Source organism: Mus musculus, chromosome 17, assembly GCF_000001635.26.
Source record: "Mus musculus strain C57BL/6J chromosome 17, GRCm38.p6 C57BL/6J".
NCBI classification, from domain to species: Eukaryota; Metazoa; Chordata; class Mammalia; order Rodentia; family Muridae; genus Mus; species Mus musculus.
In genome coordinates this window covers 34,139,272-34,151,653 of record NC_000083.6, presented here as the reverse complement: position 1 = coordinate 34,151,653, position 12,382 = coordinate 34,139,272, and the positions used below count along the sequence as shown (strand labels likewise).

Genomic DNA, 12,382 nt, shown 5'->3' with positions numbered 1-12,382 from the left:
CAGGTATGCTTCATGTAGCTGGGAGACCTGTAGGGGCCACAGGCTATGTCACAGGGAAGGTTCAACTTCATCCCGCTCTGCCACAACCAGACACAAGCTTGGGGGAAGCCAGGAATTCCACCAGTTTATTTCTTAGTGACCACCTATGACACGGTGCCCTTGTGACAAGGAGGGGCTCTCAGAAGACCTTGAACCCCCTCCTTAGATCAGCTCACTTCAGAAAACACCTGAGACAGACTTCATTATGAATACCTCCCAAGCTGTTACACATCGGAAGCCGGGCATGGTGGCGTACGCCTTTAATCCCAGCACTCTGGAGGCAGAGGCAGGTGGATTTCTGAGTTTGAGGCCAGCCTGGTCTACAAAGTGAGTTCCAGGACAGCCAGGGCTATACAGAGAAACCCTGTCTCAAAAAAACAAAAAACAAAAAAAAAATTACATTGGGAAGGGAAACTGAATAGAGGCAGTATGACACAAGAAAATGGGGTGTCCTGAAGATATTGGGGGCATGAAGGAATCCTCAGGAGTCTGAATCTCCTTGGTTCTGGGTTCTGCTTTCTAGTGCCGTCCTGCAGAAGCAACCAGAATCAGGCAGTGAGAATGGTCTGCAAAACACCCGACCACCTGTGTCCATAACCACCCAGCACCAGAGACCACAAACACTGGTAATGCAAAACAAATGCCCAGCAACCAATGACCAAGACAAAGGAGCTACCTCCAGCCTACCTAAACAGGCTATAAGCTGCTTATCATAAGCAAGCAATATTATGAACATATACCCTACCCCTCCCGAGGACGACTGAGCACAAAGCCCAAGACAAATGTTACCTTCTGGGTAGGTGGATCCGGGGAGAGGAGTGTAGCCTAGAAGAAGAAGAGACATCATTATTCCAGCCCCTGTGGATGAAGGAGGTTCCTCACCACAGAAGTTGGGAGTTCAAATGAGAGAATCAACCCAGACAGAAAGCAAGAGAGACTGGGAGAAAGAGGAGGACCAGGGAGGACTGCAGAATGTTCAGGGGATCACTCACTGGAGGAATGAGACTTGCGCCATCTGAAGAAGCCAACACAGAAGATGATGAAGCCCAGGCCCAGGGTGGCTGCAGACACAGAGACCTTCACTGTCTGGATGGGGGACAGCCCAGGTGCTACAAAGTAATCAAAGAGGTCTTAAAATTAATATCTACAGCTTGGTCCCAGGGAGCCTGCAACAAGAAGAGTCAACCACACCATTCACTACTAGAACAGGGGAAACTGTCTTCCTATGGTTACCACCCAGTTTCTGTTTTCCCCCAGCCTAGTGGGGCCTCTCAAGGCAGTCTCTGTGGTTCTCCATCCAGGGGCACTGGCCCCAGCCACCAGGGATTCCTCACTCCCTGTGGCAGGGCTGACTCACACCTCAGCTCTGAACAGCTTCCTATTAAAATGTCTTCTTTCCAGGCCCTCAAAGTTCCACAGTATGAGTCCCCCAGAGCCTCACTGCCCGTGTCTTCTTTCAGAATTTGCTTCCATTCCACACTTCAGCCCTTCACTATCCCACATGCCAGAGCTGTTCCTGCTTGGAGCTATATCCCATCTGCATTCTAACCCCAACATCAAGAGAGCTCCCTCACCAAAGGAGCCCCCCTCGTGTGCCCTACAAAGGAGTCCTACCCTGCACAGCTCAAGGGCACAGACGTGTTCCACACTCTTCTTGTTCCCCTCTGTGCTACCTAGTTTTGTGTCAGTTTGACCTAGGCTGGAATCATTTCAGAGATGGGAACCTCAATTGAGAAAATGCTTCCATGAGGTCAGGCTGAGGCAAGCCTTCAGCATAGGGTATTTTCTTAAGTAGTGATTGATGGGGGAGGTCCCAGCCCATTGTGGGGAGGGCCACCCATGGGTTCATGGTCCTGAGTTCTACAAGAAACCCAGGTGAGCAAGCCACATGGGGCAAGCCAGTAAGAAGCACCCCTTGGTGGCCTCTGCATCAGCTCCTGCATTTAGGTTCCTGCCCTGCTTGAGTTCCTGTCCTGACTGCCTTCAACAATGGATCATGATGTGATGGTGTAAGCCAAATAAATACTTTCTCCCTAGTCTGTTCCTGGTCATGGTGTTTCATCACAGCAATAGAAATCCTAACCAGGACACCATCCCCTCCCAGAGACTCACTAGAACCAACAGCAGACACAGCACTCCCCACAGAGGAGTCCTTGCCTCAGCAGCCTGAGGACCCTGCTTCCTGCTCTTCCAAGCTGCCCTTTCCTCTTCTTTCTTCCTCTCTTTTCAGTCATTTCCAAACTGGTGTGTACCACATATGTTACCTTTAACTAGTCCTGGGTTCAGTGAGGTCCCTATTGATAAGCCCCTTCACAGGCCCATAAGTGTGTCTTGCAGTCATGGCTGCACGATCCCATTATACTCAAAAAGCCACCCAAATTCAGTGCAGCCCCGTACCAAGAGGAAAGCCTGCCCCTTTCCTCTTCTGTCTACTTTATTTTCTCAATTACTAGATCTGGCCTGACAAGATGGCTAGGTATTAGGAGAACTAACACAGAGAACTTGTTCCAGAAATGTTATCAAATCTGCACACATTTTGGGTGACAATCAGGTTGCTCTCCCTTGCTCACACAGACATCCCAGCACAACTGCCAAGCAAAGGCATGACCTTTAGTCGGGAACCAACACTGCTAACCCTTAACAGGCTCCTCCAGACTCACTTCCGGTCCCAGCATCCCCTTCTCTTACATGGACCACGCACCGGTGCACGTCTCACTACCTCAGCCAAAATATCCATGTCCCTTCCCAACCACCAAAGTCCGAGTTCCCACACACTTACTCCAGTCCCCGCGGATGGGCTCAGAGGTCCCGCTGTGCTGAACCACGCAGGTGTAGACGTCCCCGTAGGAAGGGGTTAGGGCTAGGTAGGAGACTGTCTGGTATGTCCAGTCTCCATTGGGCTGAGCCGTCTTCTCCTTGTTGCTGTGGGAAGGGACAAGCTGCCCATTCTTCATCCATGTGATGGTCACATCCGCTGGATAGAAGCCCCAGACGTAGCAGGCCAGCATCACGGGCTCCCTTGTGTTAAAAGGTGTGGTTTGGGCTACTCGGACAGATGGCGCTCCTGCATGGGAGAAGCAGTTATGGTTGGTAAGGAAGTCTCATTTCATCCTTTCAAAACTGTCTGCAGCCACACATTGAAAGGGGATTACTTCTAAATATGAAACAGCAAAATCTGAGCAAAAAATACAAGGATAAGCCAGGCTGGGGACCCAAACCTGTGATCCTAGTTGACTGCAACCCAAACAAGAGTTACAAGTTCAAAGCCAGCTTTGGCAACTTTGGGAAATCCTGCCTCAGAACACATAGTAGAAATGGACCTAGGACATACACACTGGTAAAGTGCTTGCCGGGCATGTGCAGGGTCCTGAGTTCAGTCCCCAGTAATGGGAAGAAATATCTAATTAAAATAAATAAAAAGAAGAGACAGGAATGGGGAAAGTCATTGGTGGACTTCTGGCTTCTGACATGTTTGGCTTCTGCTTCTGGTCCTCATCAATTCCTTCTCACTACATCCTCTTCCTCCAGTCCGACCCCATTACCACACTGCTCCCTCCATGTCCTGCTGCCTCTTCCAGGTCCACACTGTCTCTTCCTGCCCAGGTATCAACCCCTTTGTTGCTCACGCATCTCCTTGTCCTCTGCCCTCCTGGCTGTGCTCCCAGACTGCCCCTCTGCTCACTCGTTCTGTGGGTCAGCACATCCCAGAAAGGTTGGGTGTGGGTGGCACAGTCCTGAAGCCCGTTTTGCAAGCGATGAATAAGGCTCTCCTGTTCGTTGAGGATATTTGAAATTATTTCAGCCAATCTAGACAGCACCCCAAATTCACAGGGGACTATTTTTCCCACATCTGGATCCCAGCAGGCCAGCAGATCTTTGTTGAAGGAAACACAGTATGTGAAGTCCTGTGGGGTCCCAGCATCATTCAGCACGCACGTGCTTTCCACATGAGCCACAAAGCCACCTGGGGGAAGATGTCACAGAAAGGAAGGAAGGCAAGTCAGAGTCTGCATGGCAGGATTGCAAAGATGGCCTCTGCCCATTCATAGATCCTAACACAAAGTTCCTAAAACCCTTATAACTAATTATGGTGGGGGGAGGGGAGTAGATGCATTTTCTGCCCTAATATCTAGTCTTTTACTTGGTTCCTCACCCAGAGCTCTGAAACCCTTGAAACTGAGTGACCATGGAGTCCCTTGTTCTAATGAGGTCAATTTTGGCAGAACCCTGGGGTGGGGCCTTTCAGTGGAAAGATGGAGCCATCTTTAGGAGCCTGAGACTTAAATCTCAAATCTGGAGCAGCAGGGAGGGGACTGGAGACTGGATTAAAAATAAATCCTGTCAGCCAGGTGTGGTGGCGCACGCCTTTAATCCCAGCACCCCGGAGGCAGAGGCAGGCGGATTTCTGAGTTCGAGGCCAACCTGGTCTACAAAGTGAGTACCAGGACAGCCAGGGCTACACAGAGAAACCCTGTCTCGAAAAACCAAAAAAAAAAAAAAAAAAAAAAAAAAAAAAAAAAAATCCTGTCTACTTGATGAAGCCTAAAGATCTCAGGTTGTGGGGTCCTGAGACCTTCCCAGTCGGTGAACACATTCATATGGTGGGGATCGGCACACCTACCTTTTGGGGGCAGAAGCTACTGCACCTGAGCTCTGCCTGGCTGTCTTCCTATGAACCCTTTGTTCTTTAAAATATTCCTCATGGTGTTAGAGATGTGGCTGGATGTTAAACGTATATGTTGCTTGCAGAAGTTGAGGTTTCCAACTACAGCACCTACCCCCAATGGCTCCCTCTATCCCCAGTTCCAGAGAGTCTGAGACCCTTTTGGCCTCATCAGACACTACATAGATGTGGTGCACACACAGACAAGCACGGATGAGAGTGCACACACGCTCATGCACACACACACACACACACACACACAGATAGAGACAGAGATAGAGAGACAGAAAGAGAAAGAGAGAGACAAGAGACAGAGACAGGGAGATAGGCAAAGAAATACAGACAGACAGAAACAGAGAAGCAGGAGAGAGAAATGTTTTTAAACTCTTGCAGTAAATGAACAATAACGGTCTATTTGCACAGACGCTGTGCCTTCTCCATTTTCCAAGCCAAGGGGCTCTAACTCAGCCAAGCTGGGCAGAAGTCGCGGTAATCCTGGGGCTTCCCTCTTGTGCTTGATGTGAGTGCTGGGAATTGAACCTGGGTCCTCAGCAGAGTCACCCAGTTCTCTTCATTGCTGAGCCACCTCCCCAAGGCTCTGACACTAAATCAGGCTGTTGCTTTCCACCTGCAGTGGTCTAAGGTCTTAAGGTAACAAATTTAAATAACTTAGTATACCCGGCTTTCCTAACAACAGCCAACCAAACAAAACTCAGAAAAGGCATTTTCAAGCTAATTCCACTCTTCTACCAAAATCATATGGTGTGATAGACTTCCACATCTGGCAGGGCATAGGTTTGGGACGAGCTTGAGGCTCATGTGCACAAGGCTGAAAACAATTAGCGCTTCTGTATGTGAGACTGGATGACAAGGGAGGACAACCCAAGATTCCTGTGTGGCATGCATGGCTGTCTACCCCAAAACAGACCTGCAGAGCACCTCACTATTGACAGGGACATAGAGTAATGTGGTTGGCATACTTGTGATCCCAGCACTGAGGCAGGAGGATTGCCATGAGTTTAAGGCAAGTCTGGCTATAGAGCGTGACTGTCTCCAATGAGAAAGAAACAGACAGACTACAGTCAGACAGATAGATAGACAGACAGACAAACAGACCAACAGGAGGAGGGAAGGGGACAGGAGAGAAAGAAACAGAGTCAAGAAGTAGTCAGTCTTGCTCTGTGCTGGAAATATTCTTGACTTTGATACCACAGAACACTTATGTCATGCCAGGCACCATGTTAGGAACCAGGACCCAGCAGTACCCAGTCCTAACCTACGTCCCCACAGGGACATCCTTCACACAGTCTATGAGAATGGCTCATTATTAAAATTGCTGTAAAATACAGTGCACAGGGCTGGAGGAATGCCATAGTCTGGAGACTGGCTACTCTGGGGCACTCAGACCTGTTAGCTAGCAAAAATGAACATGTTTTACCCAAACAGGAGCAGGAGAGAGAAGGTTCAGGAGGTTATCTTACCTGCCCCCATACAGTGCAGACTGAGGACCAGCAGCAGCAGCCAGAGTGCAGCCATGTTCCACTCTCTGAAGGTGCAGGAAGGCCAGGCCCCTGGGCACCTCCTGCAAGGGCCTCAGGTTCTCTCCTGCCCCAGCCTGGGCAAATGATCTTCACACACTGAGGTAAATATGGTACCTCTTGCTCAGGCCCCTTGCTCCTTGCTGCCTATGTGGCCCCGAGTCACTCAGCCCCTCCTTTGTACCCACTCACTCAACCAAATCTGGGGTCCTAAAGGGAGTGGTCAGATTAGCTGGGTAGTTAAGTCAGTCCAATCACTAAGTGACTTAGCCTAGCATCATCGGTTAATAGGTAAACCTCATTGTGCCCTGTGCTTTAAGAACAGGACCTTCTAGGTGGTTTCCTGAGGTCCCTGGGGGTGATCGCTGAAGCATTTCCAGGAAATACAACCCTGGCCTGCCCCTGGGTTGACTTTCTCATCTCACACACTTCCAAAAGAAAAAAGAAAAAGAAAAAACAAAAAAACAAAAAACTTCTAGACAACTTTCTTCCTCTCTGAAAGGGACGTTGCCTAGGAGATAGTACATACACCCCTGGTCTGTCCTGTCACTCAGGAGGACACAGGTGGCAGAGGCAAGACTGTAGGGAAGGAAGGAGGTACAGATAGTGTACACAGTTGCCTTGTGTCAGAGCAGGACTGGACGACAGAAAGCAATCCAACCTTAGAGAGCAGGGGCCAGCCTGGAAACCCCATTCCCTCCTGGGCTGCTTACCAAGCCTCCGTTCCTCCTAGGCTGTAGGAGCTGCTTTGGGAGCCAGGACGCCCTATCTTCCTGCACTCGCGCATCTCTGGGGCAGTTCTACTGAAGCTCTTGGTCAAAAGCTGACCTCAGGCCCAAGCTCAAGCGTCTTCCCCTCCAGAGTCTCTGCTTCCCTGAGTGTGCCCTGCCCCATGCTCCGCTCTGTTGAGCTGACCTCTGGATTAGGAAGATGCTATAGTAGAGATGTGGTGCCCCTACTATTCTCCTGGAAAGGACATTATCTACTGGTGACACTTGAGTGTGTTTGCACATGTGCACAGGTGTTCCTGTGTGTGGGTGCTTGTGTGTATACAGCATGCATGCACCTATGTGCAAATGTGTGCAGAGGCCACAGGAACACCTTCCACCTTATTGGTTGTTGTTTTTTGAGACAGGGTCTCTTGATGACCTGGAGCTGGCCAGGTAGGCTGGGCTAGCTAGCCGGAAGCCCGGGGACACACCTGCCTCTGCCTCTGCCTCTGCAGCAATGGAACCACAGCTGTGCACAGACATGTCAGGCTTTTTTGTGGCGTTTTGTTTTGTTTGTATTGTATGTTTTTGTTTTAATGTGGGTCCTGGGGATTGAACTCAGATACTCCCAATTGTGCAGCAAGCAGTTTACCAACCTAGCCATCTCCCCAATCTTAGTGCACTTTTCTTTTTGTGCTAAGAATTCAACCCAGAGCCTCATACACAATAGGATAGATTTTAAATGGCAAGTGCATCTTTTGTTGGACTGTGAATTGCAAAACTGATAGTGTCTTCTATGCCTATAGAAATCTTACATTGATCTCATAAACACACAAACACACACACATGTGCATATATACATACATACACATATAGGCATACACATATACAAACATACATACACCATACATACACCCCACAGTCACACACACTCACAGACACACAGACTCACGGACGTGTCCTCCTCTCTCTCTCTCTCTCTCTCTCTCTCTCTCTCTCTCTCTCTCTCTCTCTCTCTCCTGGGCTGGGAAGAACCCAGATAACCGAAGTTGGTGACACTTCTGCTGAGAAAAAGGGGAAGAGAGGAGCCACAGTCACCCCAACCCCCTCAAAGGCTTACTCCACCCTCCTCCGCCCCCCAACCCACTCCACCCCCCCACCCCCCCACACACACCTGCTCATTTGCAGAGCTCCGTCTGCTCCAGGAGTCCCATCTCTTTTACCTTCTCTTAAGACAGCTCCAAAACAATACAAGTGACTCCCAGCCTCCAAGCCCTCTTTTCCTGGTATGCCTTTCTTCTGTTGCAGGAATCCAGTCTTGACCCCATCTCTGAGCCTACTACCTGTAGCCTAGAGAGAAGGCCTGCAGAGCCTCACTTGGGCACCCTCCCCCTCATGGGCGTGGCCACGGCAGTGGGACTGAGTGGAGTCCCCTCCGGGAGTCTAGCTCTCTGCTCCAGTAGTCAAGGAGATGTGAAACCTCTTGAGACACCACAGGAAGCCGTAGGAGAGGATTTCACTTCCATATTCATGTGAACATGTACGGAGGGTTTTAGAGTCAAAACGGAAGCCCCAGAGACCTGTGCTCAGCAAAGCGGTTCCTTCTACACACACACACACACACACACACACACAGAGGGCTTCTGTTTACCAGCACAGCTAGCAATAGGGCCTCCAGTCAGGGTCCCATGGACCATTCTTTGAAGGCTACTACTTGAACACACACACACACACACACACAGTCCTCATCTTTCCTGCCTCTCCACCTGGCCTGGCTCCCACATGCCTGCAGTGGGCTAACACTGAGGGTTTGTGCCAAGCATTATAGGTAATTCACAGGAGAGGAAGGCAGTACTGCCTAGTTCTGACTCCCCTTCGCCCCCGAGCCTGGCAGTACTGGATGGAGTTAATGGAGTTCCACAAGGAGATGGGGGTCACTGGAAACAGAAACGTGTGCCAATATTGATACTGTCACTGGAGTTGACATTACGGGAAGTCACACATGTGGCCCTGTGTTTTCCGTGGGACGGTGGCCTTAACCATATGAGTTTCTTCTAGGCATTTCCTAAATTCATCCCATGTAAGCCCTCTGCTTCCTCTTCTGCACAGATGGTTTTAATTCAAGGCCACATTTTGTGACAGAAGAAAAAAAAATGCTGGACCAGTCAATCACTTGTCCACAGTGGCTTTCGGAGCCAAAACTAAATAATTTTATTCAGAGAATCAACTGTATGTATATGTCACTGGAGAGTGACCAACTGGAAGCCTCTTTTTTTTCTTTTTTTTTTTTTGAGACAGAGCCTCACTACGCAGCATAGGATGGCTTTTAGCTTTGGCAATGTTCCTGCCTCAGCCTCCCAGATGCTGGGAGTGCAGGCGTGTCCCACAATGCACAGCAGAAGGTACTTTCAGCATCTATTCTGTCCTAAGTTGTTGCACGGAGTATCATGTTCCCAGAAATCATAAGAAAAAGCTGAACATACAGTTCAAAACATTGACGGAATGGTGTGCTGGAATCCCCGAGTCCCAGTGCTTCAGGTGGGAGCCAGAGGTCAGGGATCAAGGTCATCTCAGATACATGAGATTCTGTCTCAGGACTGTCTGAATCAGTAACTGAAAGAAGCCCGTGGAAAGGTGCTTAGCTTCACGATCACTACACAAAAAGCCGATGCCACGAGAGCCTGCCGGCACCCACCCCATCGCCAGTGACTCTGGGTGATAGTGGGGACAAAAGCAGCTCTAATAGCTGCTCTCTGACCTCTGAAGAGGAGATTACAAGATTGTTGGTTACATACACACACACACACACACAAACACACACACATATATATATGTATATATATATGTATATATATACATATATATATGGAGAGAGAGAGAGAGGGAGTGAGAGAGATGTAAAATGTGTAAAATCAGGAAACAAGAAAACAAGAAAGTGTCCCTTAGGAAGTCCTGAGAATTCTAAGAAAGATAGAGCAGGGCTGGGGGTGGCAGCCGGAGCTGAGTGTGGGATGGCCCTGCAGTTGGTTGACATGGGAACAAGCCACAAAGCAGACAGGCATGGTTCTGTGAGGGAAGAATGAGGAACGAGGGCTGCCCAGGAATGCGCTTTCTGCTGGCAACCACCTCTGCTCTCAAAGGTACCAACCACATCCAGGCCATCCCAGCAAGAGGATCAGGAATTCAAACTTATCCTGAGCTAAATCGGGAGTTCAAGGCCAGCCTGGGCTACATGAGACTTTAACTCAAAGAAAAGGGAAAGAGAACACTAGGCTAAAGTCAGCTTTTGATGCCTCTAGTTAAGGGGTCCTAGAACCCCCACCCTAATGCACTCAACCTTATCCAGTCTCAAAGCTAAGCAGAGTCGGCCTGGCTCTTACTTGGATGCAAGAATGGCTGAGGAAAGAGGCTAACAGGGTGGTGCCTGCCTGCAATCCCAGCAGCTGGGAGGGGTGGAAGCAGAGGACCAGGATGGGGGTGGGGGAGATCATCTCAGCTACACAGCAAACTGGAGGCCAGCTGGGGAGCGAGTGGCACACATATCACTCAATGGGTGAGCATCTAATCTAAGCCCATCCTCTAAGGTCCAGAGAGAGGAGTTAGCTAGAGCTAAGGACAGCAGGTGAACACCTGGAAAAGTGCCACATCTTTAGTCCCAGCAGTTGGGAGGCAGAGGCAGTAAATTTCTTGTATGTTTGAGATCAGCCTGGTCTACGTGGTAAGTTCCAGGTTGGGCAGAGCCATACAGTGAGACCTCCGTCAGTTTTCCGTTTTGATTGGAAGGAAATTGCTGGGTACATTTGAAGAAGAACAGAAACTAGGAAAATGTAGAAAAGGATGTGGACCAGATCCACACAGGTAAAATGAGAATAAAAACAAAAGTATCTCCAAGGGAGAAAATCAAAATACTAAAGATAGAGTCAAAAGTCTAACAGGGGGCTGGAGAGATGGCTCAGTGGTCCAGAGTACAGTCTGCTCTTCCAAAAGATCTAAGTTTGTTTCCCAGTATGCATGTGGCTGCTTACAACCATGTGTGATCCCAGAACCAGGGGATCTGATATCTTTTCCTTGCTTCTGAAGGCACCAGACATGTATGTGTACACATACATTATAGGCAGGCAAAACACCCCCACTCACACAAGTAGTTTGTTTGTTTGTTTGTTTAAATGAAGGCAGAGGAAAGTTCCTGATGTCACTAAGCTCTGTGGCACTGCAGACCGTTGGTGACAATGCTGTTATCCTGCCCTTTCTCCGTGTGAAACTGCTCTCAGCAGTCCCCAGGTTAAGATCACAGAAGGACTGGGGTGCTGATAAGTGGCTGGAGCACTTACCCAGCATGCACGAGGGGCTGGGGAGATCGCTCTTGCCACACAAGCATGAGGGCCAGAATTTAATACCCAGAAGCCATGGAGAGGCCAGGAATACATGTCGGGCATTAGTAATCCCAGCCTCTAGCCAGGAAGTGGGCTCTGGGTTTGAATGAGACTGTCGTGGTGAGTGAGGTGGAAGATGGATGGAGGATGGAAGATTCCTAGTGTTTACCTCCCACAAGGCTGTGCATCCATACTCATGCAAAAACATCACAAGCATGAGTAAGTTAATAATCGTTAGGTTTATAACAACGCTACAAGGGAGCCACGGCTGTTACCATCCTTTACGGAAAGTTGACACGAAGGCACAGAGACAGTAAGTCACTCACTGAAGAGCACACAGGGAAACTGACAGTCATGCATTCCCGAGGGCTTTATCAGTACACACTCTGCTCTTAGAAATGACGTGGTCGGAGAAAAGAGCCGGAGCCCGGGAAGAACTGGATGATGTACGTCCCTTAGACTATGATGCGATATGAAAAACGGAGGTGGCCTCACCAATAGCAAACTAATTCTGTGAGTTAGCCTTAACCACCTCCGCAACAACTCCCGTGTCCCACAGAAAGCAAGGAATAAACTGTGTGTGAAACAGTTTAGCAGCAGCAGTCCTGTGCCGCTGGCTCCCACCATCTGCCCGGGACAGAGCCGCACAGGCGCCTTAGGAAAGAAAGTTCAAGAGGCCGTTGGACGGGTTGGTGAAGGAACCCGAGCTTCTTCACCCTCACCGGCTGTTCCCACTTCACTTCAGGGACTTAGAGAGTTTGTCTGCGCAGAACTGGTCTGACCAATCAAAAGAGCAGCTAGAGGCTGGAGGCGGGAGCATACCGCCCGGAGCTCCAGTTTTCCCAGGTACCCGAGGGGTGGAGGGAGCTAGATATTCCTCAAGGCAGAAGCCATAAACGGGGTCACTGGCAACAAAGCATAGGGGGAACCAAAAAAAACACATACAATTTCCTCAACTGCTTTGTGAGCCGATTATTGGAAACTCTGCCTTCCCATGAGGAAGCTGATGGGATAAAAGGCACCGTCAGCTCCGCTGAGACCAGGGAACCCGAGCTTGGC

At 49.5% G+C, this 12,382-nt stretch overlaps 1 protein-coding gene across 3 annotated transcripts; it reads right to left on the bottom strand.

The window, feature by feature from the left end:
* Window positions 1–100: 100 nt before the first annotated feature.
* On the bottom strand, window positions 101–8,425 carry H2-DMb2 (histocompatibility 2, class II, locus Mb2). Of its 3 annotated transcripts, NR_160895.1 has the most exons (7): window positions 6,184–6,405; window positions 4,661–4,758; window positions 3,722–4,003; window positions 2,819–3,103; window positions 1,032–1,148; window positions 829–864; window positions 101–569 (listed from the first exon to the last, which is right to left on the bottom strand). NR_160895.1 is itself a non-coding variant. In NM_010388.5 (6 exons), exons 1-6 carry the CDS (start codon window positions 6,236–6,238, stop codon window positions 559–561), a joined length of 786 nt encoding a protein of 261 aa, NP_034518.1. In that variant the 5' UTR covers window positions 6,239–6,405; the 3' UTR covers window positions 101–558. The 3 variants fall into 3 exon arrangements, 1 of the variants encoding a protein (NP_034518.1); NR_160896.1 differs by lacking the exons at window positions 4,661–4,758; window positions 6,184–6,405 and adding an exon at window positions 8,125–8,425; NM_010388.5 differs by lacking the exon at window positions 4,661–4,758.
* Between the last annotated feature and the right edge of the window lie 3,957 nt (window positions 8,426–12,382).